This window comes from Geotrypetes seraphini, chromosome 4 (genome assembly GCF_902459505.1).
Source record: "Geotrypetes seraphini chromosome 4, aGeoSer1.1, whole genome shotgun sequence".
In the NCBI taxonomy this organism is placed as follows: domain Eukaryota; kingdom Metazoa; phylum Chordata; class Amphibia; order Gymnophiona; family Dermophiidae; genus Geotrypetes; species Geotrypetes seraphini.
This window is the reverse complement of record NC_047087.1, coordinates 201,663,678-201,684,290: the sequence shown is the minus strand read 5'-3', so window position 1 is coordinate 201,684,290 and position 20,613 is coordinate 201,663,678. Positions and strand designations below refer to the sequence as shown.

At 39.5% G+C, this 20,613-nt stretch overlaps 1 protein-coding gene across 1 annotated transcript in view; it reads left to right on the top strand.

Moving 5' to 3' along the window:
- NDST2 (N-deacetylase and N-sulfotransferase 2) overlaps window positions 1-20,613 on the top strand; it is a 687,503-nt gene that overhangs the window by 631,358 nt on the left and 35,532 nt on the right. Inside the window, 2 exon segments of the mRNA XM_033942504.1 lie at window positions 6,325-6,421; window positions 9,749-9,872. Coding sequence (XP_033798395.1) covers window positions 6,325-6,421; window positions 9,749-9,872 — 221 coding nt within the window.

Genomic DNA, 20,613 nt, shown 5'->3' with positions numbered 1-20,613 from the left:
GCTACAATGTATTTTTATGTTCAGATATTGGCCATTTTGAACTTACCCAACTATGTGAGCGTAATTCTTTAAAGGCCACCTGACGTTATTCATTTAGGGCTCCTTTTACAAAGGTACGCTAGCGTTTTTAGCTTGCGCGCTACCTGAAAAACTACCGCCTGCTCAAGAGGAGGCGGTAGCGGCTAGCGCGCGTTAAGGCCCTAACACACTTGTGGAAAAGGAGCCTTTAATGTTTAATTTCATACAGCATTTGTTCACCATGTGTTTTGACCATGGCCAGTACAAAGTAACTAACAGAAATGACCAAAATGTGTACATACTAAGGTAGTTTAATAAAACATCACTTACAGCTTGCTTGCTAGCTTGTCCATGTCAAATACAAAAGTTTGTCCCCAAACCCCAGTTTTCAATAAAAGAACATAGGATCCCTTTTATTAATATGTATTAAGTTTTTGTACTTACTGCACATTAAGGCCCTCTTTTACTAAGGTGTGCTAACCGATTAGCGCTCGCTAATCGATGTAGCGTGAACTAAACGCCAACGCATGCATGCTAGTCTATGGATGAGTTAGCGTTTAGCGTGTGCTAATTCGATTAGCGCGCGCTAATCGGTTAGCATACCTTAGTAAAAGAGGGGGGAAGGGAGAAAATTAACAGGTGGTAAGAGCAATGCCTGTGTGGTAAATGCAGGGGGTGTGCCTGGCATCTGAAGACATTTATCACAAGGGCATCACATTATACGTCTGGGCATATAGCACAGAAGTATCTGTACTATCTGTCCAGGCGTGTAATGTGGGCCCTACGCAAACGCGCGATTACAACTAACACCTGTGGCAGTGCTACCATTCTCCCTCCCTCCTCTCTATGATGCCCCTTTCATATCAGATTCCCTCTGACACGATCCCCATTTAAGAACCGATTCCCCCATAACCCTCCTTCCTGGTCTGATCCCCATTCAAGCCGCCCCCTCCCCCACCATGAAAAGCTCCGCCTACATTTCCAATGCTAACCCTTACTCGGTCCCCTTGACCCTCTAACCAACCCAAGGGCTTATCTTCAGGAAATCCCTGGTCCTCTATTGGCAAGGGATAGGAACAGTCCATCCTATGCTCCTCCCCCATCATTTCTATGTTCCTAAATAGCACTGATGACCCCCTAGTGGATAGCCTAGTGCTGCCATAAGGGGGCATCCGTCCATGTAAGAATATTTTCTTCTTATGTGGAAAGATGCCCTCTAGCAGGAATACCATGAGAGTACCACTGGTGCTTATAGGGAATATTTTGGATCTGGAGTCTTAGGTGGGAGCAGAGAGGGAGTGGTAGGCATTGGAGGGGGTGCCTTATGCTCAGGGTATGAGGTTTGTACCCCAGTGATGAGCTCTTACACTGGAGGGATTGTTGGGGGGAAATTGGAGAATGGGAGAGACTGCCACTGTGGAACTTCTCATGACAGCAGCTACACTACTGGTCTGCTGATAGTGCAGTTATGTTAACTACCTTCTCTAGAAGGCGAAGTAAGTTCAGCCATGCTATCTGTAGGCATGACAGCTAGCACATAGTAATGGCCTGTACTCTAGCTGTCACAGCAGATTACTCCTCCCATTCTACCCCAGTCACTGCCCACTTCCACGTTAAGCAACTAGCATGAGTTGTTTACCATACTAGCTGTTTTAATAGCATTAGGTGTTAGCATGGGTCTGCGCTAAGGGAAGGGGATAGGATTTGATGCACTGCTTTTCTGTGATTTCAATTAAAGGAAAAGGTGCTTATTTTGTATCTGGAACAATGGAGAGTTACATTACATTAGTGATTTCTATTCCGCCAATACCTTGCCGTTCAAGGCGGATTACATAAAAGTTTTCAGAAATTACATAAAAGTTTACATGAATAGCATAAGAGATGTCATAAGAGTTACATAAGAATTACCAAAGAGTTGTCGAGGTCTTAAGGTGATAACTGTTGGGTAAATAAAGGTATTTTAGCATTGGTTGGGTAGATAGAAGCATAATAGAATATGCTATTAAGGGTATAGAGCGGGTATAGAGTGGGTAGGTGGGGTTTGGGTAGGAACTGGTCTTGTTAGGTTTTATGTATTTTTTGAAGAATAGGGTTTTAGTATCTTTCTTGAAGGTTTTGTAGTCTGTGGTTGATGACAATAGAATGGTGATTTGTCTGTCCAGTTTAGCTGCTTTGGTGGCTATCAGAGTTAAATGACTTGCCTAGTTTCCCTGGTTCTTAGGCCACTGTACTAACCATTAGGCTGCTCCTTAGCTAACATTTAGGATTCCACTTTTTTATAGATGACAAGCAGCAAGAAAACTTTCATCATGCTGAGTTGGTAGCATTCATAACTCCAGGGTGGGTGGAAGGTCTGGCTCAAAGGCACTTTTATGCCAGATTCAACCAATATGGGCCAAATTCTTGAAACAACGCCATTCGTAGCAGCCACCTAAAAAACTGGTACCGATCACATGTCAATCATACAACAGCACCGTTTTGAGCATCATGACCACAGCAACAATAGGTGCCAGAAATGTATGCCTTTAAAACCCTGGCCTACATTTCTGGCACCTATCTTTTGACATGAATCATGACTATGGAGGTGCCTAAGATCACTTCTGATGTTAACCACACCTTCGGCGCCTCTGTAGTCAGAAGAATGGTGCCATTGATGGAGGCACCTTCATTTTTTAATGAAAAAATAATTGATTTTAAACGATGTGTTCCACGCCAATTAAAATCAATTAAGCCAATTAAATTTAGTGGTGGTGTGGCACCTAACCTACCGCCACATTGGTGCACCGTTTGTAGAATCCAGGCCTATGTAACTAAGGGCTCCTTTTACAAAGCCGCGGTAGCAGTTTAACACGCGTAATAGCACGCGCTAAACCGCCGGATTCGCTAGCCACTACCGCCTCCTCTTGAGCAGGCAGTAGTTTTTCGGCTAGCGCAGGGGTTAGCACGTGATTAAAAGTCGCGCACGTTAAAACCGTTACTGCGGCTTCATAAAAGGAGCCCTAAGATAATCCAGTAACAAAAGTCAGATCATCAGACATTTTTCCATTTTCTCCCCATTTTCTATATCAGTGATCTCTCCACTGTTGTATGCCCTGACTGATCGAAAAATATGCCGACACCATGACATTGACCAGGAGCTTAGCTCTCAAAGAAGCATATAAAGCTCTAATCATTGAAACAAAGCATCCAGAAAGCCTGTAGTGTAGCATATAAATATGTCAAAACTCACTAAAAATCTTATAAACCAGTCCATTGTCCACATGTATCGGGCAATAATAACCAACTGAAGTTATAATCCAAATTTTTAAAAAACTGTTGTTGCAATGAAGAATGCAACCAGAGTATTATAATGACCACATAGCACAGATCCTTAAGTCTCTGGGGTGGCAGCCCATTCATTCACTGTGTCAAGTTGGGTCAAAAAGTCCTGCTCCACCGCCACAGTCTCATACATTTGAGTGCTGTCTTGATAAGTCACCTTTAGTCACATGGGATAGCAGCACAAATGGGTGCAAAATCACACCTCTGCACAGCCACTTTCAAAGGAGGCACATTATGTGCTTGTTCTCATAAATTACTGTTTTACTCCCATGTAAGACTTGTAGTATAGCAGACTTGTGAGCATAGTTGAGCACTTTAATGATTACTACTCATGACCTTGTGGACTCCAGCAACCCAACAAATCTCAAATTACAGTACTTTTTCTGGAACGATCTTCCAGTTTGTCCTTTAATGTAGCAATAAGTTTCTGCTGACTCTAGCCTATGTGGCTTCCATAACACGGACCCAATTCTCCATATCACTGGTCTGCTGCTGGTAAGTGGCAAGCTCCCTGCCCATATCCTCCAACATGCTCTGCAAACACTCCAGTTTATTATCGATCGATATCGAGCATATATCCAAAATAGACATCATTGCCACTGTGATCTCGGCGGTTACTTCCACAATCCACACTGAGCCAACAGAAGTCCCCATAAGACTAGAAGCAGCTCTGGCTCAAAGGCACCTTTAAGCCAGATTCTTGAAGGAATCCTGGTTGCGATCTTTTTTCACTGCCTTCGTTTCCATCCTGCATCCATCTTGTGCCCCTCAGATCTCCAATTGCTGTGCTCAGTTTAGAGGCAGGAAATCAGCTGGATTTTGGAATGTTTAAGTAGGTGGCAGGAGAGATTCAATTCAATGACCTCTCCTATGCACAGTGTCGCATGACCTCATAACTAACATTTAATGTGCAGCAAAACTCTTGCTAACTGCTTCATAAAAGGTACCTGTAGTCGTGTGCTGAAGTAGCATTGCTCTGGTATGTGCAGAAAAATAAACTACTATTTAATGCTATCCACCATAGTCAATCATTCCTCCATCATCTAGACCAGTGTTTCTCAACTCGGTGCTGGAGTAGTACCCCGTTTGCCAGTCAGGTTTTCAGGATATCGACAATGAATATGCATAAAAGAAATTTGCATATAAAGGAGGCAGTGCATGCAAATCAAGTTTATGCAAATTCATTGTGGATATCCTGAAAACCTGACTGGCAAACGGGGTACTGCTCCAGGACCGAGTTGAGAAACACTGATCTAGACTGTTTGGAAACGGAAATTCTCAGGATCCTCTGGGGGGGGGGGAAGACTTCTCAGAATCAAGTTTACTTCCTAGGATTGACCAAACAGACTACTGCTGTGACTCTCTAATTTTACTTTAAAGGATATAAACTCCAGGATAATGTGCTCCTCGGCCCTCTGTCTCCTTTCACCCCTACCCCTACACACACCAATCTCTAGTACAGGGGTACTCACACTTTTTTGACTCGCGAGCTACTTTTAAAATGACCAAGTCAAAATGATCTACCAACAATAAAATTTAAAAAAACACAATGCACACTGTACGCATAGAAAATGTTAATTATCATTCCTATTCCGGGGTTTTTTCAAAGAGGTCAAAGCAGATGACTCTATGCATTGTCACCTCAGTAATAACCATAAAAAAATAGATAAATACCCCCCTCCCTTTTTACTAAACCATAATAGCAGTTTTTAGCTCAGGGAGCTGCGCTGAATGCCCAGCGCTCTCTTGATGCTCATAGACTCCCTGCGCTACAAACCGCTATTGTGGTTTAGTAAAAGGGAACCATATTGTAAAATATAGACAGCAGATATAAATTCAGACACATTTTGATCACTAAATTTAAAATAAAATCATTTTTCCTACCTTGTCTGGTGAATTCATGAGTCTCTGGTTGCACTTTCATCTTCTGACTGTGCATCCAATCTTTCTTTCAGCCTGTATGCTTCCTCTCCTCCAACCTCATTCCCTCCCCAACTTTTTCTTCCTCTGTCCCTGCCCTTTCTTTCTCTCTTCATACCCCCTTTCTTTTTTTCCTGTTTCTCTTCTTTCCTTCTGTCTCCCTGCCTGCGCTCCTTTCTTTCTTTCTCCCTGCCCTTCCCCAAGCCACTGCCACTGTCGCTGCCATCGGATAACAGGCCCCAAAGCCGATGCCGACACCACCCCAAGCTCTCCTGCTTCGGGCCGACCAGCATTCCTCTCCCCGACGTCAATTCTGCGGTCGGAGAGGAAGTTCCGTCCAGCCAGGCAGCGATTGGCTGGCCCGAACTTCCTCTCCGACGGCAGAATTGATGTTGGGGAGAGGAAGACTAATCGGCCCAAGAGATCGCCAAGGCAAAGTGAGTCCTGAGTGATTGACTCACTTTGCCTTGGCGAGCTACCGGTCGATCGCGATCGACCTATTAGGCACCCCTGCTCTAGTATTTCCATATCACCTCATTCAGCTGAAATGCCTCCAGAATTGCATTGTGTGATCATTAATTATTGCTGAAGCTGGTAAGACTCCTCGATCAAAATTGTATTTTTTATTTTGTGTGTAAATTCCTATCACACAATTAAACAAAAATAAGTATTGTAAATATTAAAATAGTTGCGGACGGAGTTCTATATAAAAATGCACTATAATGTAGCAGAAGCTATGCAGGTGTGAGTCTATGTAGGAGGTTCTTTTCTGCAGCAGTTCTCTGCTCTCGTCCTTGGCTCTCGTAAGTGTGCCAGATTTTCAGATAACCCATTTATGGAAATTTACATATTTGCAGAACAACTGTGTTCAAGTATATCTTATCAATCATCATTTTGGGAGATTCTAAAAATCAGACCTGTTATGATTCCTGCGAACTACTGCTATAATGTAATAGGGAAAAGCTGTTCTCTCTAAACTTGTATCAATATATATATATATATGTAATATCTTTTCAGAGATGCATTACATTTATCCTACCAAGCTGCCTTTCTGTTTTTTTGCAGAATCCATGTGATGATAAGAGACACAAGGATATCTGGTCTAAGGAAAAAACCTGTGATAGGCTCCCCAAATTCCTCATCTCTGGACCCCAGAAGACTGGTAACCTTAACTTCTCTCAGTATATCCCCTTAACTGATCTTATGACAGAAGCAGCAGCAGTACTATATTCTATTCTACTTATACATGGTCTGTGACATACTTGGTCGTCAGTTCCGCCAAGACTGGGGTTGCTGAGTTGGTAGCATTCATAACTCTAGGATGGGTGGAAGGTCTGGTTCAAAGGCAGCTTTATGCCAGATTCTTGAAGGAATTGTGGTCTGTGCCTCCTAATCAGTGATCAACAGATGGACGTGGTACAGACAGTCTAGAATGAGCAATTGGTGCATAAATGAACACACAGTGACAGCAGTAAGGCACACCAAAAATGATTTATTGGATGAACACAGATCTGAAGCAGCCATATTTTAACAATTGCATGCATCAGGGATATAATATCAGCTTTGCAGACAGACAGACTAGAGAGCTGCATGGGAATGGGGATTGTGGGAATCCCATGGATATGGAAGAAGTTGCCATAGGATTCCCGCAAAAGTATAGTCAAAATCTCTGGTTACTCCAGAATGAGGCTTGGAATGCACTGAGAGAGGCAATTAGAGCACCAAAAGGACAGGTTTGTAAGCATAATATACAGTTAACAGGTTACAATTTGCCATAATTAAGTACAAGTGTTTTTTCTGGTACAAGTTTTTATCCTAACTCGAGGGGAGATTGAATTAAATAAATAAATAAAATGAAGCTTGGAATATGTGGAAAAAAGCAGTTGAAATACCAGAATAAGGATTGGAATGCCCTGAGAGGTACCTGGAACACTCATTGGTTAAATAGTGAATACCATCCAAAAAAAACATTTGAGTCTTTGGGGGCTGGGAGGAAACAGAGGGCTGTGAGCAAGTAAATAATAGTTTTGACGCCTGTGGATAAGGATAGGGATGGAAGAGATTAATTGTGCACATTGGTGGAGATAAAATAGATCTTAGTGGGTACAGGTGAGTATGGGTTAGATTCTGTTGGGGATGGGTGAAATTTCTGTCCTCGTTCAACTCTTTAAGCCAGACTTTTAACATTGTAGGTGAATAACAAACGAAACCTCAGTCTTAAGTAAATCAGCAACAATTCAACCAGCAGTTAACAGGCTGCCCTCTTTTTTGTGGAATAAACTTCCTGTTTCTATTCATGCTGACAGCAGTTTAAAAAAAATTAAAGTATTGTTGAAGATTCATTTTAGTAGGATAACATTTGATGGATAGATTTTAGATGAATGAGGCAATTTCATAGTTGCCTAGAAGTTTTGATACTTATCTATTTTGAGTGGATGCCTAAGTAGAGCCATCCATTAGATTAGAGGCTTCTTATCAAAATTATGGAGTTCGTTTTCTATTCAGATATATAGTATATGAGAACCTACTTTTCTATGATTTCCACATAGGCATTCCAGGGGATGGGGGATAATTTGGGAGGAGCTGGAGTGCAATTGCAATGTATGCTCTTATTTTATCAACTATGTGTATGCATGAAGAGTACATACAACCATTTACATTCTCAGAGCCACGTGCAAATTTCTGTGATAATGGGGGGATTGTATAAGCCTATAACCAAACCCTACTACAAACAAGTGAGTTTAGACATTATCATGGGATCATCAGAAGATAAATATCTCTGTGAAAATGTCCCAAGGTATTAACTTGAAACCATTTTCTCCTAGGCACAGTTCTTTCTTTTCCTTATACTTTACACTCCTTCCTATTTTCTGTATCCATCGAAGTAATCATTTTCTACAATATTTATAGTATTAGTCAATCCTTAATGTCATTTTTTTTTTTACTTTTATTTTTCTAATATTTCACATTTACAATCACTTCAATATATCCATGATAATAACATTTCAGTAATATAACAAAAAGAAATCAAAATATAATTGCTGGTTGACCTGCTTCTTCATCAACCCTGCTGTTTTATATGTTTTGACTCCTCTGCAGCATTTTTTCCTCTGTTTTTTGCCTAGAATTCCAAGAGGACATGTCACCTGGAAAGTCCTAGAAGACAAATAAGAAAATTAATCAAGAGCCTTATTAATTATACCTATCTCATTCAGCAGCTGCAACAAAACATTACAATTTACCCTGTCAAAGGATGACCCTAAATTTTAAATAAATCAATCAATATTGCTATATCTTTCCTTTCTATAAAAGGTGACATTGTCAATTAAAAATGCCACTAGTGTTTCAGGGCTATTCTCTGGTCTAAAGCCAAATTGACTTTTATCCAAAATATTAATTGGTTTCCAGATGGTCTTGTAATTTAACTTTTACCACCATTTAAAGAAATTTACCCATAAATGGAGATACAAGAAATTGGATGATAGCTCTCTACTAATAAAGAGTCCTAAGATTTTTTTTCCAATAATGAGTGAATACTAGTACTTTTTATTAAATGTGGTACCACCTCTTCTAATAGGGAATTTCTTAAAAGGAATGTAAAAAAGGGACTAGACCAATGGACTAGACCAGTGGTCCCCAACCCTGTCCTGGAGGACCACCAGCCAGTCAGGTTTTCAGGATAGCCCTAATAAATATGCATGAAAGAGATTTGCATGTAATGAAGATGATAGGGGTGCAGATCTGCTCCATGCATATTCATTAGGTCTATCCCGAAAACCCGACTGGCTAGTGGTCCTTCAGGACAAGGTTGGGAACCACTGGCGTAGACTATCTTTACAACAACGATTAGGGGCATAACTCTGAAAACTTACCCCACTGCACTAGATTCCCTTCAGAAAAAGGGCATACTGTCAGAACCCATTGTTTTGCTTTGACACTGGCTGCTCTTTGCCATCCTTACCTCCAACTAACCTGATCCCTGCTTAGTCTTGTTTAGGGTTGAGTCAGCCCTGCTTCAAGCTTATTATACTGCGTTTCCCTGAAAATAAGCCAGCCCCTGAAAATAAGCCGTAGTGTGATTTTTGGACCCAAAATTAATATAAGACAGTGTCTTATTTGGGGGGAAACACGGTATATATAGGTTGTTTGGGATTTTTTATTTCCTATGAGGAAAATACAAGGAGCTTTCAAAGAAGAGGAGCCTACATTTTAAACTTTCAGGTTGCTTTTACTTTGGATGATACCCATTGTTTCATGAGGACTGCTCATGAAAAGAAAAAGTACCCAATAATATAATCTTGCTATGATGATGCTGTATGTAACTGGATTGATTTTTATCAAGTGCACCTATTGTTCCTTTTGATCTCTATAGCTACCTGCCAGTAGGTTCTATTGTAAAGCCTCTTAAAGTTATTTCTTTCAGAAAACATTAACCAACAGGTGTTCTGACAGATGTTCAGTCAGAGTAATTCAATGCATGTCTCCTTAGGCACAACGGCTCTGCATACTTTCCTTATCATGCACCCTGCTGTTACCAGCAACTTCCCAAGTCCATCAACCTTCGAAGAGATTCAGTTTTTCAATGGACCCAACTACCACAAAGGCATTGACTGGTAAGCACTTCATACCCAATCAGTTCAGTTAAGATGCAATAGTTAAATATGGAATTCAGGATATAACCTTTTTTTCAGTGGTGATTTATCTAAGGGGGAAAAAAATAGGGCATTGAGTCTGAGTTAGGTTCCTTGCTGCTAGCAGGTGATGATATTCTTATTTCCCTTTCATACATAGCATAGTCAAAATACTATAATCCTGATTAATATTAGTACAGACCATCATAGGTGATATAAAGGCTCCAAATCATCATGTGTTATCACTATATTTAATGGGCTCAATCTTCTCAGCTATCAGTCCCATCATTTTCATGTATTTTCTTTTATCATATGTGCTCATTATGATAATATAGTTGTAAATGAATCTACTCTGCTTCACCTTCCAAAATGCAGTATATCTCAGATCTGGAATCACAAATCAGAGCCGACATAAGTATGATTTTTACAGAAACTAAGGAGGATAGTTATCAAGCTGCATTAAGGCACTAACCCACATTATTTACATTATATTTCATTCTGGCTTATATTCCGCCAAAGCCCTTATGAGTTCATGGTGGATAACAATATATTTCTATTACTGGGAACAAACCCATTTAAACATAACACAATGACAAATATCCAACAGTAGGAGCTGATAAATTCAAGATAAAAAGTTTCTAAACAAGAATGTCTTTAAAAGTTTTCTAAAAACAGTATATTGACCTACTGATCTTATTAAAATAGGGAGATTATTCCAAATTAAATGAGCATGATAAAAAAAGAATGCCTTCCATTGAATAGATGATTTACTATTATTAATTATTTCTAACGCACTGTACAGAGTCACAAAGGAGCTTGAATAAGCTTACAAGCTAAACAAGCAAGACAAACAGAATGCCAGGGTAGGGGTTATAGTTAGAGGGGATGATTAAACTGCTGGGAAGCGGTGTGGTGGATGACTCGGGTACTTTATTTCAGGCATACCAGGCGGTGAGATGAAAGAAATGAAGTCTGTAATTGGAAGTGGACTAATTGGCTTTGATGAAGAAAAGTGTTAAAGGACTATAGCAATGGTTTTGGTGCCCTACTGGAGTGTTTATAAGGATTCCCTGAAAAATAAAGGGGGTTATATACTGTCGTGGGAACATGGGGTCACAAAGCTGTAGCCTAACACTTCTGAGCTTTATCTTAAAGGGACGACCCTTGAGGAGCTTCACCCCTAGCTTCTTTGCACTTATACAGAAAAAAAACAAAACAGTGAGAATAAATTTGAACCAAGTGCCAGCAAAGATAAGAGCGATTGGGGATCACTCCTGTCCAAACCCACTTGGGGTGATTCAAGATAAGGGAGTTGAGGTTGGGGGCTTGTATTAGGGGGGCCCTTATTTGGGATGAGAAGCCATAGGAGGAATTTTGTACTTGGGCAGGAGGGGCACCTCAAGGGTGCTGTCTGTGATTCATTTAAGATGTGGCCTGGAAGTATTTGTCCTTAGCTTTGCAGCTTGACCCCAGAACTATGGCATAATTCTGTTTGTACAATACCAAAGTGGAATTGTCCCAATCAGAATGGTGCGCACCAAAAAAGTGTCCTTCAACTCATCTAATAGATTCAAATGCCTTTATTCATCCAAAGCCTCATAAATTCATCCAATGACTCTGTGACCCGAAACGCACATGTTTCGGCCTAACCGGCCTGCCTCAGGAGTCTTATGAGTCTTTGATGGGTGTGTTGAGGAAACCGTATGAAATGTAAAGATGCATGCACCCTCTAAATATGGCTGGCTGAAGTCGTAAAGCAGTGAAAAACACTGCGACCATGCTGCAAAATTAATCACACTCAGCATTATGCACAGCACTCAGGAACCTGCTATAGTACAGCGATACCATAGGTTTACTCCTATAGTAAATTAAGATGCAATGAAAGCCCAAATTTTATCTTACCTTAATAACTTCTTCCCCAAGTATACTTATCTTCAAAAGTGCTGTAGTTAGTGTTATGTAACTGCACAGCCATCATCTTCTTCTTTTTTTTAATATTCTTTATTCATTTTTTACAAAAGATGATGCATTTACATAAATTAATATCATTACCGCACAATATACTTAATAGAATAAAGACAAGACTTATTTTCTCCCACCCACTTTTCTTTTTTTTTTTTTATAATTCTTTATTCATTTTCATATTTTACATGAAGTGTACAAAATATTGAGTTACAACTAATGAATACACAATATCACTTTTATATCTATTACATAATATTCTGAACAAATTTTTTTATCCCCTCTCCCACCCCCCACCCTTCAAGTACTTTCCAATCACCTTATACATATTGTATACCATATTATAACATGTTATGTAAAATTATTTTCACTACCCCCCTCCATGTGTGCCATAAAGAAGACAAGAAAAAGAAGAAAAGAAGAAGATAAATCCTACTATTCATTCAGTACAATACTTTGTCAATGGCCCCCATATTTTTATAAATTTAGGATATGTCCCTCTTTGTATTGCTATTACTCTTTCCATTTTGAATATATGACAAATTGTATTCCACCAAAATGTATAATTAAGGTTACTATGATTCTTCCAGTTATTGGTTATATGCTGAATGGCAACCCCTGTCATGACTAGTAAAAGCTTGTTATTTTCTGGTGAAATTTGACTTTTTTTTCTCATCATCATTCCAAATAACACTGTATCATATGATATTGCTACATGATTTTCCATCAATTTATTAATTTGTGGCCAAATTGCATTCCAAAAACTTTTAATGTAGGGACAATGATACAGTAAATGATCCAACGTCCCAGGTTCCAGATTACAGTGCCAGCATTTATTGGACTTAGAACTATCTAATTTTTGCAAACGTGTAGGGGTCCAAAAAGCTCTATGTAATAAAAAGAACCAAGTTTGTCTCATAGATGCTGACACTGTACATCTCATTAAGAGAATGACACGGTGAAAAAATTGGTCCCCGTCACCGCCCCGTCCCCGTCTCACCATCCCCGTCACCGCCCCGTCCCCGTCTCACCATCCCCGTCACCGCCCCGTCCCCGTCTCACCATCCTCTTCACCGCCCCGTCACCGCCACTGCCACCCCATTCACCGCCCCGTCACCGCCACTGCAATCCCATTCACTTTTCTTTATTTACGTATAAAGGAAACATTCTTTAAAACTTTAAAACTTAGTTAAATATTAGTTAATAACTATACAAAACAAAACACGCAGAGAAAAAATTAATTAATAAAAATTCTCAAAACTGACACATTTTGATCACTAAATTTAAAATAGTTATTTTTCATACAGTTTTTCAATCACTAATCTTCCACCACCCCTGGGGCTAGCAATGCAAAAACAAACACGACATGTACTTTAAATGCTGCCGTGATTAGCATAGTGACCGCGGCTACGGCCTGCAAGTCTCCCTCCCCCCAGCGATCACGGCAGGAGGGCACCCCAACCCCTCCTGTAGACCCCCCCACGGCCCTCCCGACAATCGCAGCAGAAGGGTACCCAACCCCTCCTGCCGGTCCTCCCAATGGCCTCCCCTAAGATCGCCGGCAGGAGGGTACCCAACCCCTCCTGCTGGACCCCCCCCCAACGAACCCTCCCACCCCGGAACCCCTTAGTCTTACTTTCCAAGTTGGACCGGATGGCTCCTCACACGTATGGCCAGCAGGCTTGCCTCCGTCCAAATGAGGCGGGCCCGCCCCTACCCTGCCCAACCCACAGGATCCTAGGGCCTGATTGGTCTAGGCACCTAAAGCCACTCCCGCTATAGGAGGGGCCTTAGGTGCTTGGGCCAATCAGGCCCTAGGATCCTGTGGGTTAGGCAGGGGAGGGGAGGGGCGGGCCCGCCTCATTTGGACGGAGGGCAGGCCCCTGCTGGCCAGACGAGCGAGGAGCTGTCCGGTCCAACTTGGAAAGTAAGACTAAGGGGGTTCCGGGGTGGGAGGGTTCGTTGGGGGGGGGGTCCAGCAGGAGGGGTTGGGTACCCTCCTGCCGGCGATCTTAGGGGAGGCCATTGGGAGGCAGGGGAGGGGAGGGGCGGGCCCGCCTCATTTGGACGGAGGCAGGCCTGCTGGCCAGACGAGCGAGGAGCTGTCCGGTCCAACTTGGAAAGTAAGACTAAGGGGGTTCCGGGGTGGGAGGGTTCGTTGGGGGGGGGTCCAGCAGGAGGGGTTGGGTACCCTCCTGCCGGCGATCTTAGGGGAGGCCATTGGGAGGACCGGCAGGAGGGGTTGGGTACCCTTCTGCTGCGATTGGCAGGAAGGGTTGATCTGACAAATGAGGAGCACGGTGAAACACAGGTAAATAGCGGTTCCTAGAAGGGGGTACATTGGCCCGCGGGGACAAACCTGTTCACCGTTTCCGCGGTCGGTGAATGGCCTTGTTCCCGTCACCGCAGCGACTGCTAGTTTTCTTCCCCGTTTTCGGCGGTGACCCGCGGCTTAAATGCGGTGGCCGCGGGTAAACCGTCACCGTGTCATTCTCTACATCTCATTCTCCAAGACCAAATTAGTGGCCATTGAGATACAGTAATTTGATGCTTAATCTCAATGCTCCAATGTCTCTTAGACCATTTTTTGGTTTTTTATTCAAATATCCAGATATTAATTTATACCACAATGCGGCTTGATGACCTAGGAAGTCTGCTTGGAAGCATAAGAACTCTAAACTATATTGATTATTCAATGTTTTCCATTCAGGGAATCCAACCTGAATGGCCTGCTTCAATTGCAACCATTTAAAACTTTGTTTTTTACTAAGACCAAATCTATGTTGCAATTGTGAAAATTCCAGTAGTTTACCTTCCGAAATAACATCATTCAGAGATCTAATGCCTGCAATAATCCATTCCTTCCAAAGGATTTGAGCTCCGCCAATTTTAATCTTGGAGTTTATCCATAAAGACTGATTAGTTGACTTGTTTATTGGGACAGGTTGTTAATTTACTATAAACCTCAACGTTTTCCAAGTATCCATTAATATCTTATTTTCTCTGTATCTTCTAGGCATGGTTGATACTTGGAAGATGAACTAAATTTAGGGGAAACATAAGGCGCCATTCCAAATATAACCAATCCGGTGCATTATCTATCAGTTCTGGGAGGATCCAATACATACCCTGACGTAAAATATAGGCTTGATTGGTACCTATAAAAATTTGGAAAATTTACCCCTCCCTCCTTAATTGACTTTTTGCAAAGATACCAAAGCTATTCTATGCGTTTTACCAAGCCAAAGAAATTTCGTTTAAATGCTATTAAGTTTTTTATAAAGGACCCCTGAAAATAAATAGGTATCATACTCATTTGGTAGCAAACTACAGGCAAGATCATTCATTTTTATAGTTTGAACCTCTCCCACACCAAGAAAGATGTAACGGATTCCATTGCTCACATAACTCTGTAACTCTTTTCAATACAAATTTTTCATTTTCTTTTACTGTATACTTCAATTGTATTTTTAACTTGAATGCCAAGATATTTAAATCCTTCTTCTTTCCATATGAACGGAAAAAGCGTCAAATAATCCTTTTACACAATGAACATTTAAAGGTATAAGTTCAGACTTACTCCAATTAATTTTATAACCTGAAAATTTGCCAAACATATCAATTAATTCCAATAGACAAGATAAGGTAGACTCTGGATTCCTCAAATAAAGTAAAATATCATCCGCATAAGCCGAAATTTTTATATTCCCATATCAGAATATGGAATACCCTGTATCCCCCTTGCTTGCTGAATTGCTAACAATAAGGGTTTCTAATACAACATCAAATAACAAAAGGAGATAAAGGACAACCTTGTCTAACTCCCCTCTGCAATTGAAAACCATCAGATATCATATTATTAATATTTAATCTTGCAATCGGGAAGCCATACAATGTTTTTACCATTTGTATAAATCCAGAACCTATACCAAACCATTCTAAAGCCTGATACATAAAATTCCATTCTACCCCTATCAAACGCTTTTTCTGCATCCAAGGAAACTGTAAAAGCCGGTTCATCCATTTTTTTTTGATAAATTTAACATATGAAATCAATAATCTAGAGTTATTAGAGGAATGTCTTTTAGCAACGAAACCCGTCTGATGCATGTCTATAATATGTGGGAGAGCTTTGGCTAATCTCAAAGCCAAAATTTTCGCCAAAAGTTTATTATCCACATTTATTAAAGATATAGGCCTGTAGTCTGAAACCAAAGTAGGATCTTTATTTGGCTTAGGCAAAACAATTACTATTGATTCAGCCATAGTACCTTTAATATCACCTTTTATAAGTTGTGTCTGATATAAATTTATGAGAAAGGACATTTTGAATGTTTTATAAAATCTACTGTATAACCATCACCACCTGGAGCGGATCCAACTCTAAGAGATCTCAACGCTGTTTCTAATTCTTTTAATGATATAGGTTCATCTAAACTCCGTTTTATATGATCAGGAACCTTAGGTCCAATAATTAAATCTAAAAAAATTTTACCATCTTTTTGCCTCTCCAAATAAGGCTCGGAAGAATACAGGTCCTTATAAAATTTTAGAAATTGCTTTAAAATTATATCCGTTTGATTGGTTATTATACCATTATCATCTTTTATCCCATTAATGTTAGTTCTTCTTTTTTTTTGCTTTAAGATAATTTGCCAATAATCTTCCCGCCTTATTAGAATTTCCATAATACATTGTCTGTTTGGAAAACAAGTCTCTTCTTATCATTTTTGAAGCTAACTCGTTATATTTACCTTTTGCTTTCAAAAGAGCTTGTAATACATCATGTTCCCATTTGCTTACCAATTTAGTTTCTAGTATTTTAATTTCTTTTTCTAACTCTATATACTGTTTTTTAATCTGTTTCCTAACAAAAGCCAAATATGATATAATATGACCTCTCATAGTCGCTTTAAAAGCGTCCCATACATTTTCAATAGATATATCTTCCACTAAATTAATTTGAAAGAAATCACTAATTTCTGTTTTAAAATTTTCCAAAAATTTTTCATCCACAAGCAATGCATTATCAAATCTCCAAAGAGGTCTTCTATTTTCTAATTGATCTAATTGTAAATCTATCCATACTCCCGCATGATCCGAAATGATAATGGGATCAATGGAAGCCTTAATCACTTGCTGCACCTTATGTGATGAAATAAAAATATAATCTATTCTTGAAAATGATTGATGAACCTGTGAACAAAATGAAAATTCCTGATCATTAAAATGAAGAATACGCCATATATCCTTCAAATCACATGATTGAACCAAATTATCTAAACCTAAAGATTTTATACTTTTACCTGGTTTTTTATCCATTAATGGATCCATTACAGCATTAAAATCTCCAGCCACCACTAAATTAGAAGCAGCCAGTGGTAACAACATACTCTGCAATTTTTTAAAGAATTCTGATTGATTCGAATTAGGGGCATATATATTGAACAACGTCAGGGCATTATTTCCCAGACAGTGGTGCCTCACACAACGAACTTAATTCGTTCCAGGAGCAAGTTTGTTATGCGAAAAGTTCGTTATGTGAAACGCATTTTCCCATAACAATACATGTAAAAAAAAATAATTCGTTCTGTAGCATAAAATATGCTAAGATGACATAAAAAAAGATAAATTTTACCTTGTTAGAGCTGTTAGCATCGATATAGAGGGGATATATGTGAAGGGGAGGGGAGACAGGGGTTTTGTTGATCCTTGCTGTGTATTATAAATCACCCCCACATACTCCCCTGTACCTTTTTTTAATTCCTCCCATCTTTCCCAGCCAGAGGCGTACAGGCCAGAAGCGCGAGATCAGGAGCAATTTCCTCTGCACGCCTGTGTGGGCCCATGCCGATCTCCGAATGGCTGCAGTTAGTTCTTGTGAGTCCCGCGAGAGCTGGCTGCAGTTAGTTCTTGTGAGTCCCGCGAGAGCTGGCTGCAGTTAGTTCTTGTGAGTCCCGCGAGAGCTGACTGCAGCCATTCAGAGATCAGCGCAGGCCCAGGCGGCGGGGGGGAGGTTTAAAAATATGCGGTGGCGGCGGGGGGAGGTTTAAACATATGCGGTGGCGGCGGGGGGAGGTTTAAACATATGCGGTGGTGGCGGGGGGAGGTTTAAACATATGCGGTGGCGGCGGGGGGAGGTTTAAACATATGCGGTGGCGGCGGGGGGAGGTTTAAAAATATGCGGTGGCGGCGGGGGGAGGTTTAAAATATGTAGCGCCAGTTAAGCGATGCAGCTCGGGCGACTTCGTTGTGTGAAACGAAGTCCGTTGTACGGATCAAGACAAGAAGTTCGTTGTGCGCAGCGTTCGCTGTGCGAGGCAGCCGTTATGCGAGGCACCACTGTACTTATATCAACATGTAGCCATCTTCCATGTGGGTCCGAATTTACTATCTTAAAATTGGCCATACATTTTTTATTTATAAGAACTGCTACTCCTGCTTTTTTACCCTCTGCTGGAGCAAAAAAACATTCTTTCACCCACCCCCCGTTAGTTTCTGTGATTCCTTTATATTAAGATGGATCTTCTGCAGACACTAAACATCCGCGTTTTGCTTCTTTAAAAATGATAATACCTTTTTCCTTTTGATTACATGATTCAGGCCATTGACATTAATAGAAAATATCTTAAAAGACATAATATATTTTATACTCCTTATCATAATCTTCCTCTTCCCTTCTTCCATAACTAAGATCTAAAAAACTTCTCCCCATGGCACACATTCTTACCTCCAAATTACCCAATCCCTTATTAATCTTTTCCTTAATCATCCTAGTAATATCTTTAAAACCCACCTTCTTCCCACCCCTCCCCCCCAATATAATGACTGCTTAAGGACACACATTGGACAGTAATCCCAACTTCCCCCCTCCCCCCCCAGGCAACCAATATTTATTAATAACCCCTTTATCCTTTATTGAGGACAAACTCACTACCTCTCCACAATATATCTAATTATATCTCTCTTCTAATCATAAAACTTTTTTTTTTTCCATTTTAAAGTAATTAATTTCTCTATCTATTATTTAACCTTTAGTCACATAACCATATTTATTTCCTAACATTCCATTAATGCATTTTTATCATTTCACCAATCTCTAATTCATTCCCCCAACATTTTATTTCATTTAAGAAAATTCTATCATAGTCATATATTTAATAAAAAGTATCATTCTCCTATATCTTATATTATCTAATCCATCTTCTCCTATCCTCCTTTAAATATCCATCAGCAAATATCCATCTCTTCATATATTTCTGTTAAAAAAAATTCAATTTTATAAGTTTTTATCCCCTATTTGTATTTAAACATTTGTATTTCATTTTCAAAATATTTTTTCCCCCTTTTTATATTTCCTCTTCTCCAAATTAAATCCAATCTTTTTAAAACTATATTATCACAACATCAATCTTTACATTCCTTCAGCTACCAATAAATTCTTATGTATCTTTCTTTTATATTATTCATTTTCCTTTCCTTTACTTGCATTTAAATATCATATAACTTGTCCTTTCTATCATTAGTCCATTCTGCAATCTTTTCCTTATTGTCCTTTCATTCTTTACTTTCTCCTTTTCTGACTTATTAAATAAACTGAACTTTCATATTTATTTCTTATCTCCATCCATCCACTCTTAAAGACTTTTGACTGCCAATTGTCATTCTTTTTTTTTTTTTTTTTTTTATAATATCCTTTTAGTCTATCAGTCCTGTGTTCTTCTTCTTCACATCTATTTATTTTCCTATTCAGTCTTCACTTTTCCTTTTGTGTTAATTTGTCCAGTCCTTTAATCCTTCTTGTTCATTCTTTACTCCAACCATCCATCTTTCAGACTCCTAAAAGTTCAGTCTAATAACTTCACTTTAATGTCTTTCCAGTCTATCCTTCTTTCTACTTTCTTCTTTACATTCTTTTATTTTTCTTTTTCACTTGTCCATTTTTATTTCCTGTTCTTTGTTGCATATTCTTCTTTTTCCAACAAACAAAAGTCCCATAGTTCTTTATATTTAATTTTTTGTTCAATATCCACCAATCCAGTCTTAGTATTTATCCCTTCATTTCAACACCCATTGTGCTAAAATGACATAGGTTCTGATTTTGAAAGAAAGGTCTTTAGTTTTTCCGGGTCAACAAAATACAAAAATTTATCCCCACAAGATACCCTCATTTTTGCTGGGTAATATAACCCATACTTATATCCTTTTTCCTTTAATTGAGATCTCAGATCAAGGAATTTCTTCCTAATATTTGCTGTATTTTTAGCAAAGTCTGGTAAAAACCATATTTTGGATCCTTTATAGTTTAAGTTTTTATCTTTTTTGGCAGCATTTAAAATTTCTATTGCTTGCTGGTATCTTAACATCTTGAATATTAATTGGTCTTGGTCTCCCTTGATTTTCCAGACTCTTTAATGGAATCCTGTGTGCCCTTTCTATTTCCAAAGGCTGTTTGAAATCCAACTGCAATAATCTAGGAATTAAATTTTCTAAAAACTGTATTGCATTTTTCCCTTCCAAATTTTCCTGTATTCCAAAAAGTTTTATATTCTTTCTTCTTCCACGGTTTTCGTAATCTTTCAGCTGACTTTTCAATTGAATTATTCTCCAAACTGTCATTTTTGCATCTTTTTCCTTCACATTCTAAGCTCTCCATTTTAACTTCTAACTCTGTTGTTCTTTTATTAGCTACTTCCATTTGTCTGTGTATATTCAGGATTTCTTCCTTCAGTTCTGCCATATTACTCACAGTCTCTGTCAG